Source organism: Corvus moneduloides, chromosome 10 (genome assembly GCF_009650955.1).
Source record: "Corvus moneduloides isolate bCorMon1 chromosome 10, bCorMon1.pri, whole genome shotgun sequence".
NCBI classification, from domain to species: domain Eukaryota; kingdom Metazoa; phylum Chordata; class Aves; order Passeriformes; family Corvidae; genus Corvus; species Corvus moneduloides.
In genome coordinates, this window is record NC_045485.1 from 27,624,601 (window position 1) to 27,644,955 (window position 20,355).

A 20,355-nucleotide genomic window follows, 5' to 3' on the forward strand; every position below is an offset into this window, starting at 1 on the left:
CACCAGGGGTATGGGGAAGTGTGTGGCATACTGCAGGTGCCGAAGGAGGTCATAATTGGATGGGAAAATCAGTTCTCTCAGCCTGTTCCTCTTCGCTGACTTCTCACTGGTGACTGAGATTCTTCTGCCAAAGGAAGGGTTCACGCTCTCACAAGACTCCCCAGGCATCGGAGAAAAGGTCTGAGACATGTAAAGCAAAGGTTTGAGTTAAGTGTAACCTCCAGCTTCTGAAATCCAGCAGCTGCAGCCAGAGATAGGATTTGTTCTTGCTCACAGTCATTTATTAAACATCTGAGGTTTTTCAAAGATGGACAAAGCAAGGGCAGTCACAGTAAGCCTGAGATTTAAGATACATATACAAATTAAATCTCTGTGCATATCTCTGTGGTTATTAGACAAGTTTTAACCTAGAGATATTTAGTCTGGGAAAATGTATTCAGATTCTAAGGAATCTCCACACTCATGCTGCTGTGACATAGAAACCACAATGAGCTGTTCCAGTGACTGAGGGAAATAAAATGAGAAGGGCAAAGTGGGAGTTGACAAGAGACACTGTAGGCAGGCATGGACGTGCTTGAAACCACCAACATGACAGATATCAGGCAGAAACAGAGTCCCAACATCCTGCACGTGATAGGTGTGGGCACAGGAGTCCATGAAGAACAAGGAGAAATCCAAAGGAAGAAACAGGAGATTCAAGAGTCATGCAAAATAGAAAGGGAAAAGAGGAGGAAACACAGTCAAAGCATAAAACTATCACTTGAGAAGCAGATGGCATCAGTGGGGGTCCTCAATGTCAAACAAGTGGGGAGCTCTGCACATTTATTCGTGCTTTGCTGTAACACTAAATGCTCAATACACTGGGGCCGGGGGCAGGATGGGGAGCAGGGACAGGAGTGTGTGTGAGTGTGCAGGGGGACAAGCAGGGCAGCACAGAGGGGCAGCACTGTCCCACAGCAGGGATGCAGAGTGATGAGGCAATACACTGAGACAGAGACAGCGGGGACTGGATGCCAAAGGCCACTGGCTGTGGATGGAAGGAGCAAGGTGATGCTGGAGCACAGAGGGACATTCAGTGGAAATGGCAACAGCAGCCACAGGCACCAAAAGCATCACAGGCATGCAGAGAATCAAAGGCAAACATACTGGAAATTCTGAACTAAAATCTGCCTTAAAGTCACTCTTGTCTACATCATCAAAAATACCAGCGGTTCCTGAATCAATGCTCACATGTTCCATAATACCATGATCCTAATAATTGTCAGAGAGAAAAGCAAGTATCAGTCATATTTTACTGAAGATCCATTTAACTGATGACAGGTAAGCCCAAGCACTCCAACTCTTTCAAAGCTGTGCCTTTCTGTTTGTCCCGTGTTACTCAGATCCCCAGGCAGCTACCAGTTCAGTACATCTACACCAAAACAGCAATATTTACATAGAAACTAAGCTAATGAATCCCTTTCAGACTTCTCAAAGAGAAAAAGACAAGGAGACAGAGATTAAACCCCCCAGTATCTCGTATCTGAAATACTGATGCTTCGGTGAAAACCCATGTTTCACAAAGCAGAACAGCAAACAGGGGAATAGCATGAAGTGTTACCTCCAGTTTCACATCAGGATCCTTAGAACAGTGTTCACCCACAGCTGCCCCATTAGGGGAGCGTGGTCTGGGAGCTGCAGTGGTGGACAAGTCCCCGCGAGATATTAAAGTGCACATGTAGGCATCATGAGAGAAAACATCATGCCGAGTGAATTCTGAGAAAAGCAGCACCAAATTCACAAATTCTGTCTTCTCAAGGTCACTGCTTGGGTCAGCTACCCAAAAAAAGAAAACAAAATAGTTAAACTGCCATTTCAGCTTGTAAATATTTGGGTTTGAACTATCCAAATTGCAAACTCCAGCATGGTAATTTTCAAGACCTACTAAAAACATCTTGGGAATCTGCATAGGTTTCTCCTTGTCTCCAAAGAACAAACCATTCCCCATCTAAGCTGCACGGTCCTGTCAGTTTCAGACATGGGACAGACCTCAGCGGGTTCCAGAGCATCCCACCCATACCCACCTGCCCCAGCTAGGGACAGGGGCTCAGCTGTCAAGTACAATGTTCAAACACATCTGAAAATTAAACTGAAGGAGGATGAGGGCCAAGGACATTCCTTGTGTGAAGAAAAATTAAACTGAAGCTTTGAATTGTAACAGGCCACCCAACAGCTAGCCCTTCCTCCCAAATTACTGTCTTACCTACATCAGTTTTGCAATCATAACAGAAAACTTTATAAAATATTTGCAGAGAACTTGGGATCTGCGTGCCAGGCCTCCAAGATGTAAAAGCAATATATTCATTTAAGTTTGACAGCACAATGTAGTTTACCAATTAGAGATGCTCACACATACTAAGAAAACAATTATTAATATAAATGCATGTTACTTTGCTAGCACCAAACAAAGCCAAGAGAAAGACAACATAGAAAATGTTAAGTTTTCATCTGTCACAGCTGTATTTAAACTGACTTGTTCTTTGCCACAGAAGGACTTGCAACATTGAGATTAACAGAAAATAGCTTTAAACCACACCAAATCTATTGCACAACGAAAGAACTACCAAACCCAAATCATCACCATTTACTTAAAAGGAAATCAGGCTTTAGAGTTCGAATTAGCCCAGCATGTAACACTGCTGGTGTTTAGCCATCCTCAGTAGGCTGCAGCACAGCAGCTGTGAGCAGCCAGGGTCAGAACGTGTCGCTGCAGCCCCAGGTCCTGCTCACGCCAAACCCCCTCAGGAGTGAGGCTGGGGGTGCGGGGAGGAGCATCCCAAAACACACACCTGAGCCCAGGTGAGCTGCCCTCCCTCAAATACAGCCCCTAGGTGCTTTTCATTTTTGGAGACTCAGAAGCTCAACCACACTAAAACCAACACAACACCCCAAAACTTGTCCAGCTCTCCCAAACACCAAAGGACATTTCAAACACGAGAAACATGCCCAGCTCTCTCCCTCCCCTGCCTTGCAGAGCTCCCCAGACCACAGAGGCCAGTACCCCATTCGAAGCAATCACAGCAGAAACACAAAATTTACTAACACAAATAGTTTAGTAAAAAAATTTACTAAAACAAATAGATGATTTATTAAAACCAGGATCACCACTGACAGAAAAACAGAACACTGCCAATACCTCTAAGTCTGAAACACATTTTTAAGAAGTTTCTTCTTTTTCAGATGTTGAGAGTTTTCAGTACCATGTTTCAAACCACTTAAAATCCCTTTTATTTTAAGGGCATTAGGAAAAAAAGATGCCTTAACCCACAGTACTTAAGAAGAACCAGGAAGAATGCTATCAGGTGCTATCAGGAAGTTTTTCCAGACAAGATACGTCATGGAGCAGCCCTCAATGAACAAAGAAAATGTCCTTTTTTCAATCCACTATCTGTCAGCCAACAGCTTTTGACTGCAACACTCACGTGCCATTTCTAAGTCAGTCACCGAGAACATGGAGATGACAGAAAGAGACAAGTTCTTGGTGTTAAATATGCACAGAGTGCAAGCAATTTCCCCAAATCTCACTGAGCTTAAACAGAAATAAACACATTTTAAGCAAATTTTCTTTTTGTGGGGGGGGAAGAAAAAAAAAATCAAAACCCACAGAAGGATCCTATAGCAAGACAAGAAATCTAAAAACAAAAAATGTCCATATGAAAATAGAGCCAATACAGAAACTGAAACACCTGCTACAGCAAACCAGTAACTTCAGCATCCAGGCACCCTACCAGCTGTTTCTGACCTACTCTGGAATATCTGGAATTAGTTCATACTCACATAACGAGGGAGCTTGTGTATCCAAAAACCGTAGCAGGACATTCTGGAAAACAGGAAGACTGGAACCTGTCAAGGAGGCTGAAGACAGAGATTCCTTTTCATCTAGGACTTCAGATTCACCACATTTCTGCACAGTTAAATAAATAAAAAAGCATGTCTCTATACCCAAATGCACACAATATCCCCAGCATTTGCATTTGAGGCCACTACACATGTGACTGTTTCTTACCTCTGCATAAAATCCAGACTCACTCTAGAATGACAGGCTTTTCCTATTAACTAGTTTGGTTATTTCTAAGGTGCTTTATTTAATTATTTTGGGTTACTGACTGGAAAGGAACTTCCAGGACCACTGTGAATAAAAAAGGAAGCTTCTCTTGTCTGTGTAAATTACAGTTTGAACAATGACCAGGGCAAAGCCCCCTGCTTTGGGTGGATTTGGGTGCAGTGAGGCAGAAACAATGTAGTGACTCCATTCCCCTAAGCTGGTTTGTGGTGAGGGCAGACAAGGCAGAGAAGCTTCGGAAAGCCAAAGTCTTTCTGCAGCTGTGGGCGTGCTCTCACCTGTCTGTCCCACACCCAGGTGGAACAGACAACACACATTACTTTGCTGGGGACCTTTTTCTAGGAAAACAGTGCCCAGCAGAACTCCCGGTGGCACAGATGGGCGAGGCAGAGGCAGTGCCAGGGGCCACAGGGCCACTGCCCTGCTCCAGCCCCACTGCAGGGCAGAGCTGGTGCTGCTGCAGTTCCAGATGTGGCAGCTTAGGCAAGCTGGAGTGGGATCTTCTGCCACAACAGACAACAGTTCACATCAGAGATGGCACTACAGCACCCTGCTTCTGCAGGACCTCATTTCCCCTGAAAAGAAAGGAATTCTACAGAATGCAAGACTTAAAGTTACACTTGAATTTTGCCTCAGATTGGATCTTGGCTTTGGAACTTTCACAGAGTCCCCCATCAGGTGACAGCTACACCCCACTGGCCAGACCCACAAGCCCTCTGTAAGGGACTCCAGCTCCTCTGGCATTCCTCTAGTTGGGCAAGCAGCTCACAAAAGTGAAACACTTTTTCTAACAGACATAAGTCAGCTAACACAGACCTTCCTGAGTTAGGCTGCAATTTCTTACTTTAAATAGAAGGCTTTTTCATCTAAACTTTTCTAGAATTTATAAACTGTAAATTGATGCCAAAGATTCCCAGTCCTCCAAATGCCAAATTCACTCCTTTTGTTATGAGATTAAAGTGAGGCTTCCTTAGAAATATCTACCTCTTTAATCAAACTGTCACATGGTGCTGAAGTAGAGACAACTTACTTCTGCCTCAATTTCCGCTTGCCTCTTCTCCAGGAGCCTGGCCACGGCCATGGCCCTGTGCTTCCCAGACCTCTTACAGCTCACGGCCCACTCACAGAGCAGCATCACCACGGCCTCGTCGTTTGGGGCTACCTGTGCAGGGCAGAACAGACAGAAACCAGCTCACCCACACAGCCCACGAGCTGATCTCCGACCCAACAGCCTGCAGCAGCCAGCACTCCGCAGGAAGAAAAGCTGAATGAGCTGGGGTTTGGTCTTTCGATGCACACATTTGCTGTCACCTGCACACATTTGCTTTCTTTGCAGTATTTTCACATGAAATATAAGCTGGAAGCCAAAGAGGGAAATCCCCAGTTTTCATACTGCTGAGACTCAAATCAAAATTTTACTTTATGATAAAGTTGCTTCACAAAACCAGGGAAGGGTGATGTGCCTTGTGAGCAAGAGGAACAGTGTACTCACAGAGCCTCCCAGCCCACTAACCACACGGGATTTACGTGCTCCGTACGCTCATTCTTCCAGACCTCCTCTGTCTGTTTCCAGACTCTGACTCGCATCCCACTGACACATTACAATAAACAAAACAAAACACCCCCTCAACCTCTAAAGGCATTATCTGTCAGATAGCCAAGGCTGAAAAACTCCCCAAGAGCTCCATTTTATTTCTGACATTTTTAAGAAACACCATGTGTCTGTAGAACCCTGTGTTTACAGAGCAGCAATGGGATGTAATGTGCTTATATCCAGTACTTTTTCCTTGTCTGCTCCTGAGCTGATCTCACTCGTCCCTCCCAAGCTGGCCACCATCTCTGAACACTTCAACATACCAACCTGCAAATTAAAGAGATGTGATTTTCCTTCCTTCCCCAAGGTCACTGGAAGCTACACAGAGCAGTGACCATCACAAGGGCTGGAGCCAAGCATGGCATCCTCAGCAAGCGAATACTTTCCTCAAAGTGATTGGGAATTACAGACCCGAGAGCATGAAAGTTCCTGCTTCACAGCTGTCCCAACACCCCTCAGAAAAACAGAACATAAGTTTGTGCTGAACGAGGCTGCTGTGTACACACACGTGTGCATCAGAGAGGTTCCCTGTAAATACACTTTAACAGTAAGCAAGAGATACTACACAACTAGGGCAGGGGGAATGGAGGAGGAGGGGAAGTGCTTTTCTCTTACCCAAATGAAGCAACATGGTGACATCACCACTGCTGTGGTGAGATGCAGTCAGCTACCCACACAACCATGGATGCTATCGATTTCTGAAGACAATGCAGAACACTCAAAAGACTCTGATGCTCTCAACTGATGCAGACTTTTGTTGGGACCACCAGAGCCATTCCTACACACTGGGTTCTTGGAACACAGGGCCCTGGCAGCAGCTGAGACAAGCAAAGCTGAGGGGTCTGGCCATCAAACATGTTATTTTGCTTTTGACTGGAGATAACAAATATGGAGCCACACTGCTTCCTGTGTCACAAAGGCTGTACCTCAGGGCTTCCTCTCTTCCAACACCACATTTACTCACACACACTCAGAATGCATCAAGCAGCACCTCTCAGAATAACCAGCCTTTAGATTTGTCTTAGCTGGGGTCTTGCATCTGCAGCTGGTCTGAACAAGCACAGAGCACGCTTCAGAGGGGCTCAAACTGCTACCTCAAAGAGCAGCATTAAGGTCACATTTTTACTCTTAAAATTTCAGGGGCAGGAAAACAAAAAGATCAGTTCACACATTACTAAATGACAGTGTTTTGTAGGGAAGACAAGACACAAGGAACTGAAGCAGAGCATGGGTATGGGCATGCAAGAACAGCAGCTCCCTGGGCTTGAGGGAAACTCTCCATGGACAAGATCCTCCCTCAAGACTCCCAAACTTCCACAAGTACTAGTGTGACAAAAACACTTCAAGGTGACATAAAATGGGAGAAATTATCTACAATACATAGCACACACCCCTTTGAAGCAAGAGATCAAGTTTAGACAACTCATTCCCAACATCTGTCATTTATCCATGATCCAAAATAACTGTAACCTCCTGAAAGCCTCAGTCAGACCCTTCTGGAAAAAACCAAAGGCTTCATTATCTCCTGTTTATAACTGGAAGCAAAGGTGGGTGAAGAAAATTAGAAAAGAGTTGGTTTGGGTTTAGGTTTAAAAAAGCTCCGCAATTAGTAACACAGGAACGTATTAAAAGGAAAGATTTCCATGCCTCTGTTCCCGAGGAGCTTGGAGATAGGACAGCTCATTACCTTCGGAAACACATCTGTATATCTGCCACACCAGAGCTCTCAGGCTGTACTACTCTATGGACAAACTATCCTCAAAGCTTGGGAGGTTAAAACCAACTAACTGTGCTGCAACAGGCAGTGCAGAGTGAAGTACAGGACACAAAACGCTCCTGACTGCAGCCCACCAGGGCCCAAGGCAAGTGCTGCACATACACAGCAGCCCTGACAGCAGCCCAAAGACAGTACCATCTGCACATTTCTTTAGAAGATGAGACCATGTTCAATAAAACATTAACCCTGCTTTAAAAGTTGTCTAGATTAAAAAGAAAAGGCAAGCTGTGTGTTCCTCTTAGGGTCGCTATCAGTTATTTAAGTCACAGAACAAATTTTTTCATTCCAGAGAGATTTTGTACTTTAACTCCTTTAGATGAGCAGGAACCTGGCACTGGATTTCCTAAAATAAAAAAGGAAGAACAGGTAACTAAGCAATTTGAGCAACCAAAGCAATGCTAACTGCATTATTAAAACTATTACAAGACTACTCAGAACATGCTCTATTTTCTCAGCACTTGGGGAAACAGACTGATTCTCCAGATATTATTTTGCTCATCTTGTCTCTCTTTCCTGTCAAGCAGCCCAACACACTCAGATTTGGGTCTCTCACATAGTTACAAATGTTAAATCGAAGCTCCGTGACTTCAAGATCCGTCAGAGCTCCTTTCCCACAGCGGGGTGGGGAGTTCTGTTTGTTTGTTTCATTTCCAGAAAAGTGATGCCAGAAAGACAAATATCAACTCTCTGCATTTGTCACAAGCCCCATTCGTGAGAACCACATTCAAAACAGGACTTTTTCACTCTAAAGTGAAAAACATCTCTTGGCATCATAAGAATTCAGATGGACTTCAAAGACAACACGAGAAGCAAGACTAAATACAAGTGCAGAGCCCTAAGCTTTAAAAGCAGAACCCTGAGTGCATAAATATCCATGGAGTTTCAGGATTCTACATAGTGATTTCAAGGAATTCAACATCAGTCCTTAAAAATCAAACACTCTCTTCTGTCCTCCAGTCACTACTGCACACTGGCTAGAAAATCCTGGTACCAAGCTGCATGCACCAGGTATCCCCCACTGCTGAGGTGCATTTCAAGCTATACTTAACCAAGATGTATTTTGCTACACTGGAGACTGACAAGTTCAAGAGTCCCACCAATCATTCGAAACCAAAAAGTATCAAGAGGTAAAAAAGCTATTCTTTCTCAGTTCCTTTCCATAGTGGTACCTGTGACAGACTATGACAGACAATAAAATACATGTAGTCCAAATGTTCAGTGAAATTTGAGTGGGATTAAGCCCTAGGAAAATGACAGGTGAACTCACTGAAGAGTTGTTATAGACATGAGAAAGTCACTATTGCACTCTCCAGCTCACCCTTCTGAGGACTCTGTTTCTGCCCAAATCAACTCCTGCCCTCACAAGGACTCCTTGCTAACTGGGGCTGCAGACGAGTCATGGGTGTTCCAAGTCTGGACTAGTGTAAAAACTTTATTCTAATTTAAAACTGTATGGTAGCAATACAGACTGTTTACTGGATTTACACCGTCACAAAAATCAGCACTGTGAAAATCATTCTGGAGCTGTGCACAAGAGATTATTTGAGTCAAGGAAATGTCAGACGGAAAATACTTGTGGCCAGAAATAAGATCAGTAGTTTTCTCTGCAATCCCATCTAAAAAGAAAGTGAATTTACCGCTTTATGACACATCATAGGTTTTGAGCCCTCCTACTCAGGCAAATCTCCTGAGGAACCCACACAAGTCAAAGAGAACCAGAAATGGGAGGTCCTTTCATTGTTCTGTGCACACTGCCACACTCACTGGGCAGCAACCCTGTTACTGCATTCATTGTGATGTTACATCTTTATGGGCCATCAGACCTTCCCACCAAAACAATTCAACAACTGCTATTATTATTTGAAACTTCATGAACAAAGAGCTCAGCCTCTGTCAGCTACACTAAGTGCTGGGTTTTGGGTTGCACACAGCCTGATGGGAGCCCCTTGCCTGTATGGAAACCTGCCACACAAGGGCCAGCTGGGAGAGAATCACAGAATCATTACGGCTGGAAAAGGCTTTTAAGATCAAACCATTAAGACGGCACTGCTAAGTCCACCACTAAAACACGTGTGATCCATGATTAAGGCTCAAATCAAGACATTAAAACAGGAAAAATAGACAGGAAATAGGTTCCAAACATGCTTCAGTTGGGCTCACATCAAAACACAGGCAGCAGACAGCTGTCCTTCAACGAACATTTTTAACAACACTAACAATGTCTGTAGGCAGACATCCTAGTAGTGGATATCCTATTTACAAAACGAAAATCCTTACAAGCTTCCATGAGCTGCCAGCTGAAAACAGTGTACACGGCCTCGTGATTTATGGCCTCTTCTGCCAGTGAAAAGCAGAAATTTATTAAGGGGAAGGAAACTAGAGACAAAAAAAAACAGACCGCACGTGGTGACATCTGTGGGGGCGCGGGGAGCGGCCGACATCCAGCGGCCGTGAGGCGGCTCGGCAGCCTCGGCAGCGCTCCCGGGGCTCCGCAACCCTCCCGGGGCTCCGCAACCCTGCCGGGGCTCTTGCCATCCATCCCCCACGCCGGGGCTCTGCAATGGCTCCCCCCGGGGCTGGGCAGGGCAGGGCAGGGCCGGCCTGCCAGGTGCTCACCGCAGCCTGCCCAGCAGGTGACACCTGAGCCTGCACTGGTAATGTGGATGTGTGGGCTCCCTGACCATGGCAGGAGAATGGAACTGGAAGATATTTAAGGTCCCTCCCAACCCAAACCATTTTATGTGGCTTTGGAAGTTCAAATGTCAAATGCACAGGCACCATCCATCAGGCACTCTGCACCAGGGCCAAAAGTTGAGCTTGAGCCAAGCAACAACTAAGTCTTGAAAATTCCAGATGTGGTTAAGAAGCTGCACATAATTTGGCAGTTTAATTTCTTCTCAGCTCCAAATCTGGTAAGGTAAGGCTAAAACTTTCAAAGCTCAGTTTTCTTCTCTCAGAAAGAAGTCAGCACCTTCTCTGCTTCTGCTCTCCCTCGAATCTCCTGTGCCTGCTGTGCAAACACAGGCACACTGCTCTCATATCCAACAATGCTTTATTGCCACTCGTCATTCTTCACTGCACAGTACAATGTGATGCCATTAGAAGATTTCCTGCAAATCAAATGGACACACCTGCATAAAAATGTCTGGTACCCTGAACTGGGGAGCACAGCTCCAAGGGGCCAAAGCACCATGTTTTCAAGGCAACCCAACCTCAACTCATAAAGTACCATAAGACAAAGGCAATAGTGGCAGACGATCTGCATTAAGAGCAGAATAACGAATTTCAGAAGTTTCCCTACCAACACTGTCTTTTTAAACACAGGGCGTTACTACAATTGTATCTGGAAGTCAGAAAAACTTTGGAACACAGACAGGGAGAAGGAAATAAAAAGAGACAAATACATTTGCAACAGCACAAAACCACACCATTCAGCTCCAAAAGCAAATGAAAACAGAAAGCCAGCACCCAAATGATAAAGCATATCACACCCTACCTGTTCAAAACCACAGCACATCCGTGTGCTAAAGTCCTGATGTCACCCAGGCATTAGGGCTAAGAACTTTCAGTGACTTCCCCTGCCTGCTGTGACAGCTCTCCTTCCTCAGCGTCTCTCTGATTACCATAAAAGTGTATCGGGATCACAAGGACAACTCTGGCAAGTGTTTCACTCCATTTTACCTGTTCTGAGCTCCACCTAATGGTTTGCTGGCATGTCTGTCTCTCTGGAAATGCTTCCAGATGTGTGATCCCCCCAACACTACATTCTGCTTGTTTAATGCAAAGCCATTAAAGCACTGATTGACAGTGACAATGCAGCAGGTCTGTGCAGAGAGTCCTGAACTACGACCATCACTGGCTGAGAACACAGCCACTGGGAGAACACGGGTGGAGTCACAAAACAGACCCACTCATATTTTCCACTTTCAAATTTTACTCCAACAGTGTATATTTAAATTCAGATATTTCTTTTCTCCAAACACCTTCCAAGAAAATTCAGGAGTTTGGTGTTATACATAGACCCAGTGCCATTATCATCTGCACTACACACACGCTAAAAAAAAAAAAGGACTTAAAAATTCCACGGATTACTGATTAAATTTTTTATTGATCTCTGGAAATGGGTTTAGGAGCGGGGGCAAAAATATCAAAAACTCCAGGAGTATGTAGTTTTAGAATATTTTAGAATATTTAGAATATTTTTTAGAATATACTAAAAAGCCTAGTAATTTATTACTTGCTACAATAGATGCAGACGTTGTCAGCAAGGCAATAATCTGGAATTTTACTTGGCAGCATCCAAAAAAAACCCTTGCTAGATCATTTCTCCTGAGGTTTGCAGTACACAGAACTGAAGAATACGATGGCAACAGCAAAGAGCAGTTGCATCCTGTAACCCAGCTGCCCACTAGTAAAGAAAAAACCACACCAAGAAGACCCAAAGCTTCTCTATCAAATAAACACACAATTCATGTAAGTAAAAATTAAATCCATTGTCGATAGATTATGAATTGAGAGGAGACTGCAGCCATTACCTCTTGGTTATCCTTACTCTGATTTGCCCAGAAGATCTTATGATAAAGTGTCTCCATGGAATTGCTGGAATCTGATCTGTCAAAACAATGCCGATCCAACACTTCCAAGGTGTGCAGAACCCGGCTGATGGTCACCCCTGGAGATGGGAGTGGGACAGGAGCAGGGCAAAAAAAAAGGGTTTACACAGGAAGACATTCACCTGGCAATCTATTGCTGGGATTAATGGTAAGGCAACAGAATTACACTCATTATACTGTTCAAGGAAGAACAGATGTAAACCCTAAATCTCCAATGTTTGTTTGGAATTGTCTTACCTGCAGTTGACTCTTGGCACTTGTCAAACGACCACCGCACCTCCACAGCATGGCCTCTTTGCTTTATCTGCTGTTCTACTTCATAAATCTTTGCCCGAACCTGTAAGAAATAGAGCTGCTAATTAGCTGGTGGTGGGAAGTGTCAATTTCCACGTCAAGCCTATGACAGTTCTCAGCAGGAACAAGGTACCCCACAGTGTTCCACAACACTCCCTACATTTGGGAACAACAAACTGAGGGACATTCTGTTCAAATCTTCTCTGCTAAGAATCTTCTTGCACAATAAAACATCATCTCCTTTCATTCCACCCAGCAAAACTTAACTTTCAGCATGTGTGAAAAGTCACATCTCCCAATACATACACAAAGCTTCCTCTTATTTGCCATTTTACATCTTTAAGTAATTTCAGTTTAATAACAGAAAACATCTGAATGTAAATAAAATTCCTGATATTTTCCCCAAAGCTGTCCCACAATGAAGGTCAACACCAGCACAGCACTAGCCTTGACACTAGACTCACAGAAATACCCAAACTTGGCTGCAGTCCTAATGATCAAAATGGTTACTGGGATATAAACCAAATCTTAATAATCTGGCAAGAAATAGCTCTTACCTGCTGATTAAAGGCTGAATTTCCATCTGGCATAGGTAAACTAGATGGAGCAACTTGAAGTAAATCCAGAGGTGAGCCTGGATTAATGTTCTTATTTTCATTTGTGGAATAATTCCACACCAAGGCACTTGGGCAACAAAGAGTTACGGTCTGCAAGCAATAGTACAAAACAGGAGTAATTTCTTTTTCCAAACATGTGTGATAGACAAAACCTACAATAAGAGTCCATGAGATCAGAATCACTTTTGGTCCAACTGCTACAGTGAAAGAAATAAGACAGGCCTATGCACAACTACTTTAGGAATTTCCATTTGAGGAAATACAACTACTGTTTTATTTTCCTTCTTCATTATTAAAAAGAAATAAATTTAAATATATGCATGTTCGATTTCCATTTGTATTGCTTTCATAACAACATCAAAGACCATCACCAAAGGTTCATTTCAGCTAGATCCTTTCTGCAAAATGGTAACAGGCTTAACAAAAAAGAAATCATTTGTTGTTCAGCTTAGAGAAAGAAGCTACATGTGAAAAATTTAAATTTAAGAAATTAGTTAAAATCAACTCCTCAGTCAAGACTTGAAAGCATAAAGGAGTAATTTAAATGCACCATGAACTTAGCATTTTGCATTGACAGGCTTCAAAACAGTCATTTTACAATGGCCTGTCACAGGTACCACCACCCTGCAGCATTTGGTACCAAGCAGAGCTACAGCAGAATCTTCTGCTCTTTGGGGTCAGACCTTCAATACCATCTGAAATGACACAAGTTGATTCATCTTATAGATGTTTATTTTTGAGACTGTTGGATTGCTTCTTGGGAAGCTCCCCCAGTCCAGATCTGGACTAGAAAACAGCATCTTGACAAACATTGCCTAGAGAAACATTCCTCTGGAAAGGTGGGGAGCCTGTCTGAATCCAGGCTGAGCTATGGACCCATGTGACGGCACGAGGGAAAGGGGGAAAAGGAGAGAAAAGAGCAGAACAAGCACACACAAACCCAAACAGCAGAGGCTGCGCAGGAAGATGACCAGCTGTGTTGCCAGTAGAGAATCGCTGTAACACTGCCAGAGGTCACAGCATAGCCCAGCAGCCCAGGACGGAGACAAACCCAGCATTCCCAGAGCAGATCCATGTTCAAGAGGAAAAAAGTCACAGCACACTGAGAACCAGAGAGAATCTAACCTCCTGGCTCAGGCCCCCTCAGCAGAGAGGGACGAGGATACTCTCCCACTTCCCTTCCTCAGACAGCACCAACACACCTGCCCTGGGAACAACCCTGCCTGCCTCCGGGCTCTGGACTTCCCACACTGCAACGTCCAGGGAAAGCTGCAGCCCTCAGAGAGGGAGCTGCTACTAGGAGAGCTCTTTGACTGAAACAGACTGCCCAGAGCGTTGGGGTAGGCGTTAAAACCCAGCCTCGCATCGTCCTGCGGAACCTGCTTTGGCTGACCCTGCCTAGGGAGGGCACAGATCACATTATCTGCAGAGGTCCCTGACCTGTTCCATGATGCTGTGATCCCATGAGCATCAGCAGACTCCTGGTACCAGCAGCAGGATATCTCTGTGCAGCCCCCAGGGAGAGACACTGAGCAAACAACAGCAGGAGGGTTTGGGGAAGTCTCACTAGATCAGGGCTCAGGAAGGCAAACAACCACAGCTCGTCACAAGCGCCCTTCTTCAGAAAGTAATTACTCTCTTGATATTTCTGTGATTGCCAAGCAACGAACACAAGCAAGCAGACTCTTCTGTTCTACGGTCTTGAAAACTGGAGAAGTTGGTAAGGCAATATAAACTGCCCATAAAACTGACAAAACCAACATGAGATGTCCTACAGTGGCACCAGGCATCAGTGACAGGCTGGAGACAGCAAAGGAGCCCTCGCGGGCCGGGGCTCGCAGAGGTCAGCGCGGTGCTGTGGCTGCCCAGCCACACTCAGCAGGCACACACAGCCTGGCAGGACCACGGGGGTGACAAGAACAGGATGAGATGCGTGGAGCAAACCCTCTATCCCAGAGGGAAGGCCTGGCCATCCCAGGCAGCAGAGCCACTCCTTCCCCCAGCAGAGGTGCCGAAGACACACAGACACCACAAGCTTCTCCAGGAGGCTGCTCCATTGTGCCTCAGCAGGTGCAGAGACCCCCCACCCACTCTCCCCACATCCATCACCCTTTAATGGACACAGGTACACTTCAAACCACAGCTAGCACACCTTGTCCCACCCAAACCCCACTGTTTTCCAACACACTGAACGGACATAGCCTTGAAAACAAAGAGCAGCAGAGCAGTGGCCTACCTGCAGCATGCAACTGAGTCCATACACCAGTGGACGGTGCTGAGGGCAGGCGAGGAAATCTGAGCAGGTCATCTGTGCTGGGCTCACCCCAGGGGCAGTCGGACTGGGCACTGCCAGGGGAGGGTTACTTGGTCCGAGGATCATGTGAGGGGAATGGGCAGCTCCAAGGTTAGGCCCATCGCTGAGCAGCAAGGACAGGCGCCTGGCACAAAAGTATGCAAGGCGGCGGGACAGGTAAGCTGACTGAACAAACTCTTCTGAGTACTGAAATTTAAAAAAATGCAGTTTACTATACGGTCTGCTCCGTGTACCCATTTTCCTTGACAACCTAACAGTTGTCATGCATGAACTGGAAAGAAACACTTCCAATGTTTAGGATTCCAGAAGTTAGAAAAGAATAGCTCAAATGTACATCTATACTTCTTTCTCTTAAAAATTTCATCTGCTTTCCAGGACCAGTTACAGTAAAAGATTCCCTCTACCAAACTGAGTCAAGGATTATAAAGCATGAACATCTCATAGGCGTTTATAAACTCCAATCATGCACCAAACAATATTTATATAGATTTTATCACCACAAATTTAACAGGTGTGAATCACACTTACACTGACTTTGGCTTTAAAATATACACGTACCTGCAACATCAGTGGCAACAACAGCTTCAGAAGATCATCATCAGTGGGTCTGATTTTTTCCAAAACATCCAGTATCCATGTCAAATACTCATGTCTCTCGAGCATTCCTTCCTTAAAGGATTTCAAATAACACATCACATGTTACCTGGGAGCACTCAACAAGCAGCTGTGTAATTCCATGGTTCATTTCACTCTGGTTGAGCCCTCGGTACCCGTGTCACCACAGAGCTACCAACTCCCTCAAGCACCGCTGCAGCCCCGGCGCCGCCAGCAGTGCCACAGACAGGAGGCCAGGCACAGCACCCGTGCTCTGCGCAGCTTCAGCAGGGGTGACTCCCTCCCAGAAACCTTCCTGCTGCTTCTGCCCTGGGCTGGAAACAACCAGAGTGTTCTGCTGCACTAGAACCAGGCAGAACTGAAAGCCCGGCCACCACTCCAACACCCGAGGCTTCATGTGCCACAGTGGCCTCAGCCTGAGCCACGGTCACTGAAAACACCCTGAAAAGATGGGATGATATATGAGAGGGAATAATTGAGTGCACTGCTGCAATTGCAATCAGGCAGACTGAGCAAATCAGAGCTTTTTCAGCCACCAAATCTGTAAAAGGGATTAGCATTTACAATTTATGCAAGTCTTATGACAAAAGTTACCACTGAGTTCTAAAATTGGATTTTCCGGGAATAGTTACTAAAAAAAAAATCCCTGCACTCCTAAAAGTATTACCTGAAACATATAAAATGACAGTTTTTCATTGTATTCCCACTGCTGCAGGGCTTGTTCCACCTCTGAAGGCATCGCCACAGAGCTGTTGCCTTGGCTCGAAGTTCCATGGTAGAACTCTGCAACCTTTGCCAGCTGCTCTCGGAGGTATTTGGTTACAATTTGAGTCCATTCTACAAAATACGTTTGCAATTAGAAAACTTCAGGTGATCAAAGGTTTCCTGCACAGTGAGAATTGAAACAAAGTTACACTGTCTTTGTCACCAGAAATGTTTGTCCCCAGCCTTACCCCTGCATCTCTGGCAAATTAATGGGGCTCTCCTGTGTGCACCTGCTCTCAGAGCTGTCAGTGTGCAAGCAGCCTGCACTGACACAGCTGCGCCTTTAAGGAATCGCCTGTCTCATCAGATTTCAACAGTCAGTCACAAAACTGCCTTGAAATAGATAAAATAAATATACTACATTATTTCCTTCCATCTGAAGCTTTACTGCTTTCCCCCTCCAAACAGAGCCAACAAAAAACTGATTGGAAATTTGCACAAGCAATAGGTTATAAAACCATTCCTTCTGCAACCACTCTGGAAATGCCAGCTTCTCCAGGTTTTCACTCTGACAAGGCTGCAGCAGCCCAGCAGCAGTTTCTGTGGTCAGTGTGACCAGCACAGAGCAGGTCTGCATGGCACAGTGAAAAGAGGAAAAGAGGATTTGTAAGGAAGGAATTCTCTCAGCAGCAACTGGAACAATCCAGGATATTTGTGAATATCTTGGAGACAAACCTCTGGCAGAGCTGTGTCTATCAGCAAACAGAACATTTAACAAGAGCACCCTCTTTTACGACTCCATAATGCAGTTGCTGTGACAACCAGAGCTGTTTACTGTCAGAGCTACAGAAACCACCACTCTCAAACACAACTCTTTTCACTGTCCACTGCCCATCTCAGACTCCAGCTAGCACATTCCTTCTTTTTGCCTTTTGCATCTGTAATTGGCAACTCTGTCAACAAATACAGACTACACATTGGAAGCTTTTCTACCCAAACCCACTGGAATTTCTGGATGAAGCTAGTGGGGTTTAGTGTTTTCACAGAGCAGTTTAACTACATTTACATCAAACATTCGCTTGATTTTGGGAAAACAATTTCAAATCCACTAGTTCAAATTTATTTCATGTGACAGTATGAAAGAATAATTTTCCCAAAGCAATTACCAATGTCTCTGTGCCACTGCATTGGAAACAATGCAATACCACCTTTCTGGTAGCCAAGGCGTAGATATAAAACACTCTGGGAAATGCCAAAGGCTGTTCAGTAACACACACGAAACTACCTCCCAAAAAAGCTCTCAACAACCTCTGCAGAACAGGGAATTTGGACAGAGGACCAAATCTTCAGTAACCCAGCTCAGAACATGCGCTGATAAAGCCACTGGCCCCTCAGCCCACAGACGCTGCCTGGCCTCACTCGCCCCCACTGTGAGGGGGGTACCAGAGCAGGAGTACCTGCCAACCCCAGATACACACGACCACCTTGCACCCTCCCAGGAAACACGAACCCCTTTGCTATGAAGAGCTGCTACTCCCAGCCAGAGCAAAGTAGGTGTAGATACACGATTACAACTAAGGCATGGACAGCCTTAGCTTTCCCCACCTCCTCCTTACACCCCTCCCATGAGGGCAAGTTGGCAGGAAGAAGCAGACATTTCTCCCAGCATTACAGAGATGCTGCTAAACAGCACTGAAATTGTCTATTCTGAACACAATGTGTTCAGAACACACCCTTTAAGAGTAGTCCTTAAAATACATAAATTGCCAGCTGTGTTCTAATAAATAAGATTTGAAATTTGCACATTTCATTATGGGCATTCTAAAGTAGCAATTCTGTTCAGCCCCAGGCAACATTTAGCTTGGCACAGCCCCTGCCACTCCTACCAGTCCCACAGTGACCGGTGTCGGTGCTGAGATGCAGCACAGCCATCTCCTCAGGTGCTGCACCTGGAGATTTTGGGAGGATTCAGCTGGGAGCAGAAGCAGCCAACCAGGCAGTAGTTCTGTTCCATGGCTCTTTGTACTCTGACACATACTTCAAAGTGAAACTGATTTTAAAGCATTTTTACTCCAATTCCCACTGCAAAGATTCTTCTCTGGACACCCAGTAACACCATAGCCATGAAAAAGAGAAGCAGGCCCCTTCAGCTATTACCATGCATGGAGACATTAAAGACATTTATTTACCAATACTTGGGTCAGTGGCCTGGCGTTTCTTGATTTTAGCTTCAGAAATAGCAGCATAGTAGGCACATGTCATTTTGATCAGCCATGCCGCTCGCAGCAGTGGCACAGAGTATTTTGCTAAGTAAGCAAAAATATCTTCTTTTTTACTGAGAATGGGAACCTGAAAGAAAACAGGCAGCAAGTTACAGCACACAGTCCAACAGCAGCTGGCTCCAGCAGGTCATCCCAGGCCTCCACTGCTCAGCCTCACACAGCCTGGAGGGTGGCAGACTCTGCATCAGCCCAGGGACCCACTGTGCTGACAACACCAACTGTCCAGGCACAGGGGAACTCAGGGATTGACAAAAAAGAGACACTGCCCTACAGTCTTCCAGGCTTCATCAGGAGCATCCTTGACCTACTCAGAGATGCCTACAAGGCCATGAGCAAACCTCTCAACAGCCACTGACATCCAAAGTGCGGAGAACATCCTCTGAGCTGATCCTCAGTACCTCTGGAAAACAGAGCTCTGTCATGGTTTTGGGTAAGGGTTCAACAAGAGAAACATTCTGGACATGAAATGTAGTCATTCAAAGGAACTTTGTGCCAGTCAGATCAGCAGTTGCCCCTTGCTCAAGCCCCCTCCTTGCAGAGAAGGCACACTGCACAGCCCCAGCTGCCTCCAGCACAACGCTTCATCCAGCATGCTCCAAAATACTGCGCTATTCTTACAGCCCAGCCCAGTAGAATCCAATAGCCAGGAAACAGAGGAAGGATATTCTGATACCTTTTTTGCTAAGAGAGTCAGGGGTTTACTTCCTGCCAAATCCATGAACCAGTTGTGAATTGCACTCTGAGACCAAGCAGTCACCAGCCAGTAGTTGTCTTTGGCATTTACTTGGGGTTTCTTCTTCCCCGTGTCCTGGAAAGTGTTAAGTTTGAGCTTTTCTGCCAGGATGCTGCTGAAGTAAGCACCGATCTGGGGGGGGGAGAAAAACATGTATGACAATCCAGTAATTAAGTATCTACTGTACATTAATACACAAGGATTTCCATCTGAAGGGATGCAGTCCTCGCTCCAGAGCAGTGCAATGGGATCACACTTATTCCCTGCAGAGAGGAGAGGGGGGGTTCAGAATATCAAACACCTGTATGATACATCTGCATTACCACTGTAGAGGCTGTGGGTCAGCAAAAACAATCAAAGGGACCAGGGCTCAAGGCCACCAGGGCTGAGCTGCCCCTTGGGACAGCCACTGCATGCCCAGAGCTATATCCTGCCAGCCAACACCTGTTTGGATCCAGGCCCCAGTGCAGTGGAGCCTAAGAGAACATTCCTCCCCTCCTGCCCTTCATGGCAGCACAAACTGCATAAATACACACTTTTCACTTCTGTTTAGATCAAACCAGCTGTCACAGGAACTGCATCCATTGCCTGTCTATCAGCAGCTACAGCAGCCAAAGTTTCAAAGTCTCAGGGAACCTCAGAAGTCTGACTTCTACTCAAAGCCCCTCTGCTACCGCCCGGTACCTCCACAAGGAGAAACTTTGCAAGA

The 20,355-nt window shown here is 45.4% G+C and overlaps 1 protein-coding gene across 1 annotated transcript in view; it reads right to left on the bottom strand.

Moving 5' to 3' along the window:
- Positions 1–20,355, bottom strand: part of MED12L (mediator complex subunit 12L) — a 102,070-nt gene that overhangs the window by 74,061 nt on the left and 7,654 nt on the right. The window contains exons 3-14 of the mRNA XM_032119988.1: positions 19,587–19,778; positions 18,821–18,980; positions 16,594–16,763; positions 15,870–15,980; positions 15,234–15,497; positions 12,938–13,087; positions 12,324–12,423; positions 12,009–12,145; positions 5,133–5,264; positions 3,817–3,943; positions 1,601–1,815; positions 4–180 (exon numbers count right to left, since the gene is read on the bottom strand). Of these exons, the coding sequence (XP_031975879.1) occupies positions 4–180; positions 1,601–1,815; positions 3,817–3,943; positions 5,133–5,264; positions 12,009–12,145; positions 12,324–12,423; positions 12,938–13,087; positions 15,234–15,497; positions 15,870–15,980; positions 16,594–16,763; positions 18,821–18,980; positions 19,587–19,778 (1,935 nt within the window). The remainder of the gene's footprint in view (positions 1–3; positions 181–1,600; positions 1,816–3,816; positions 3,944–5,132; positions 5,265–12,008; positions 12,146–12,323; positions 12,424–12,937; positions 13,088–15,233; positions 15,498–15,869; positions 15,981–16,593; positions 16,764–18,820; positions 18,981–19,586; positions 19,779–20,355) is intronic.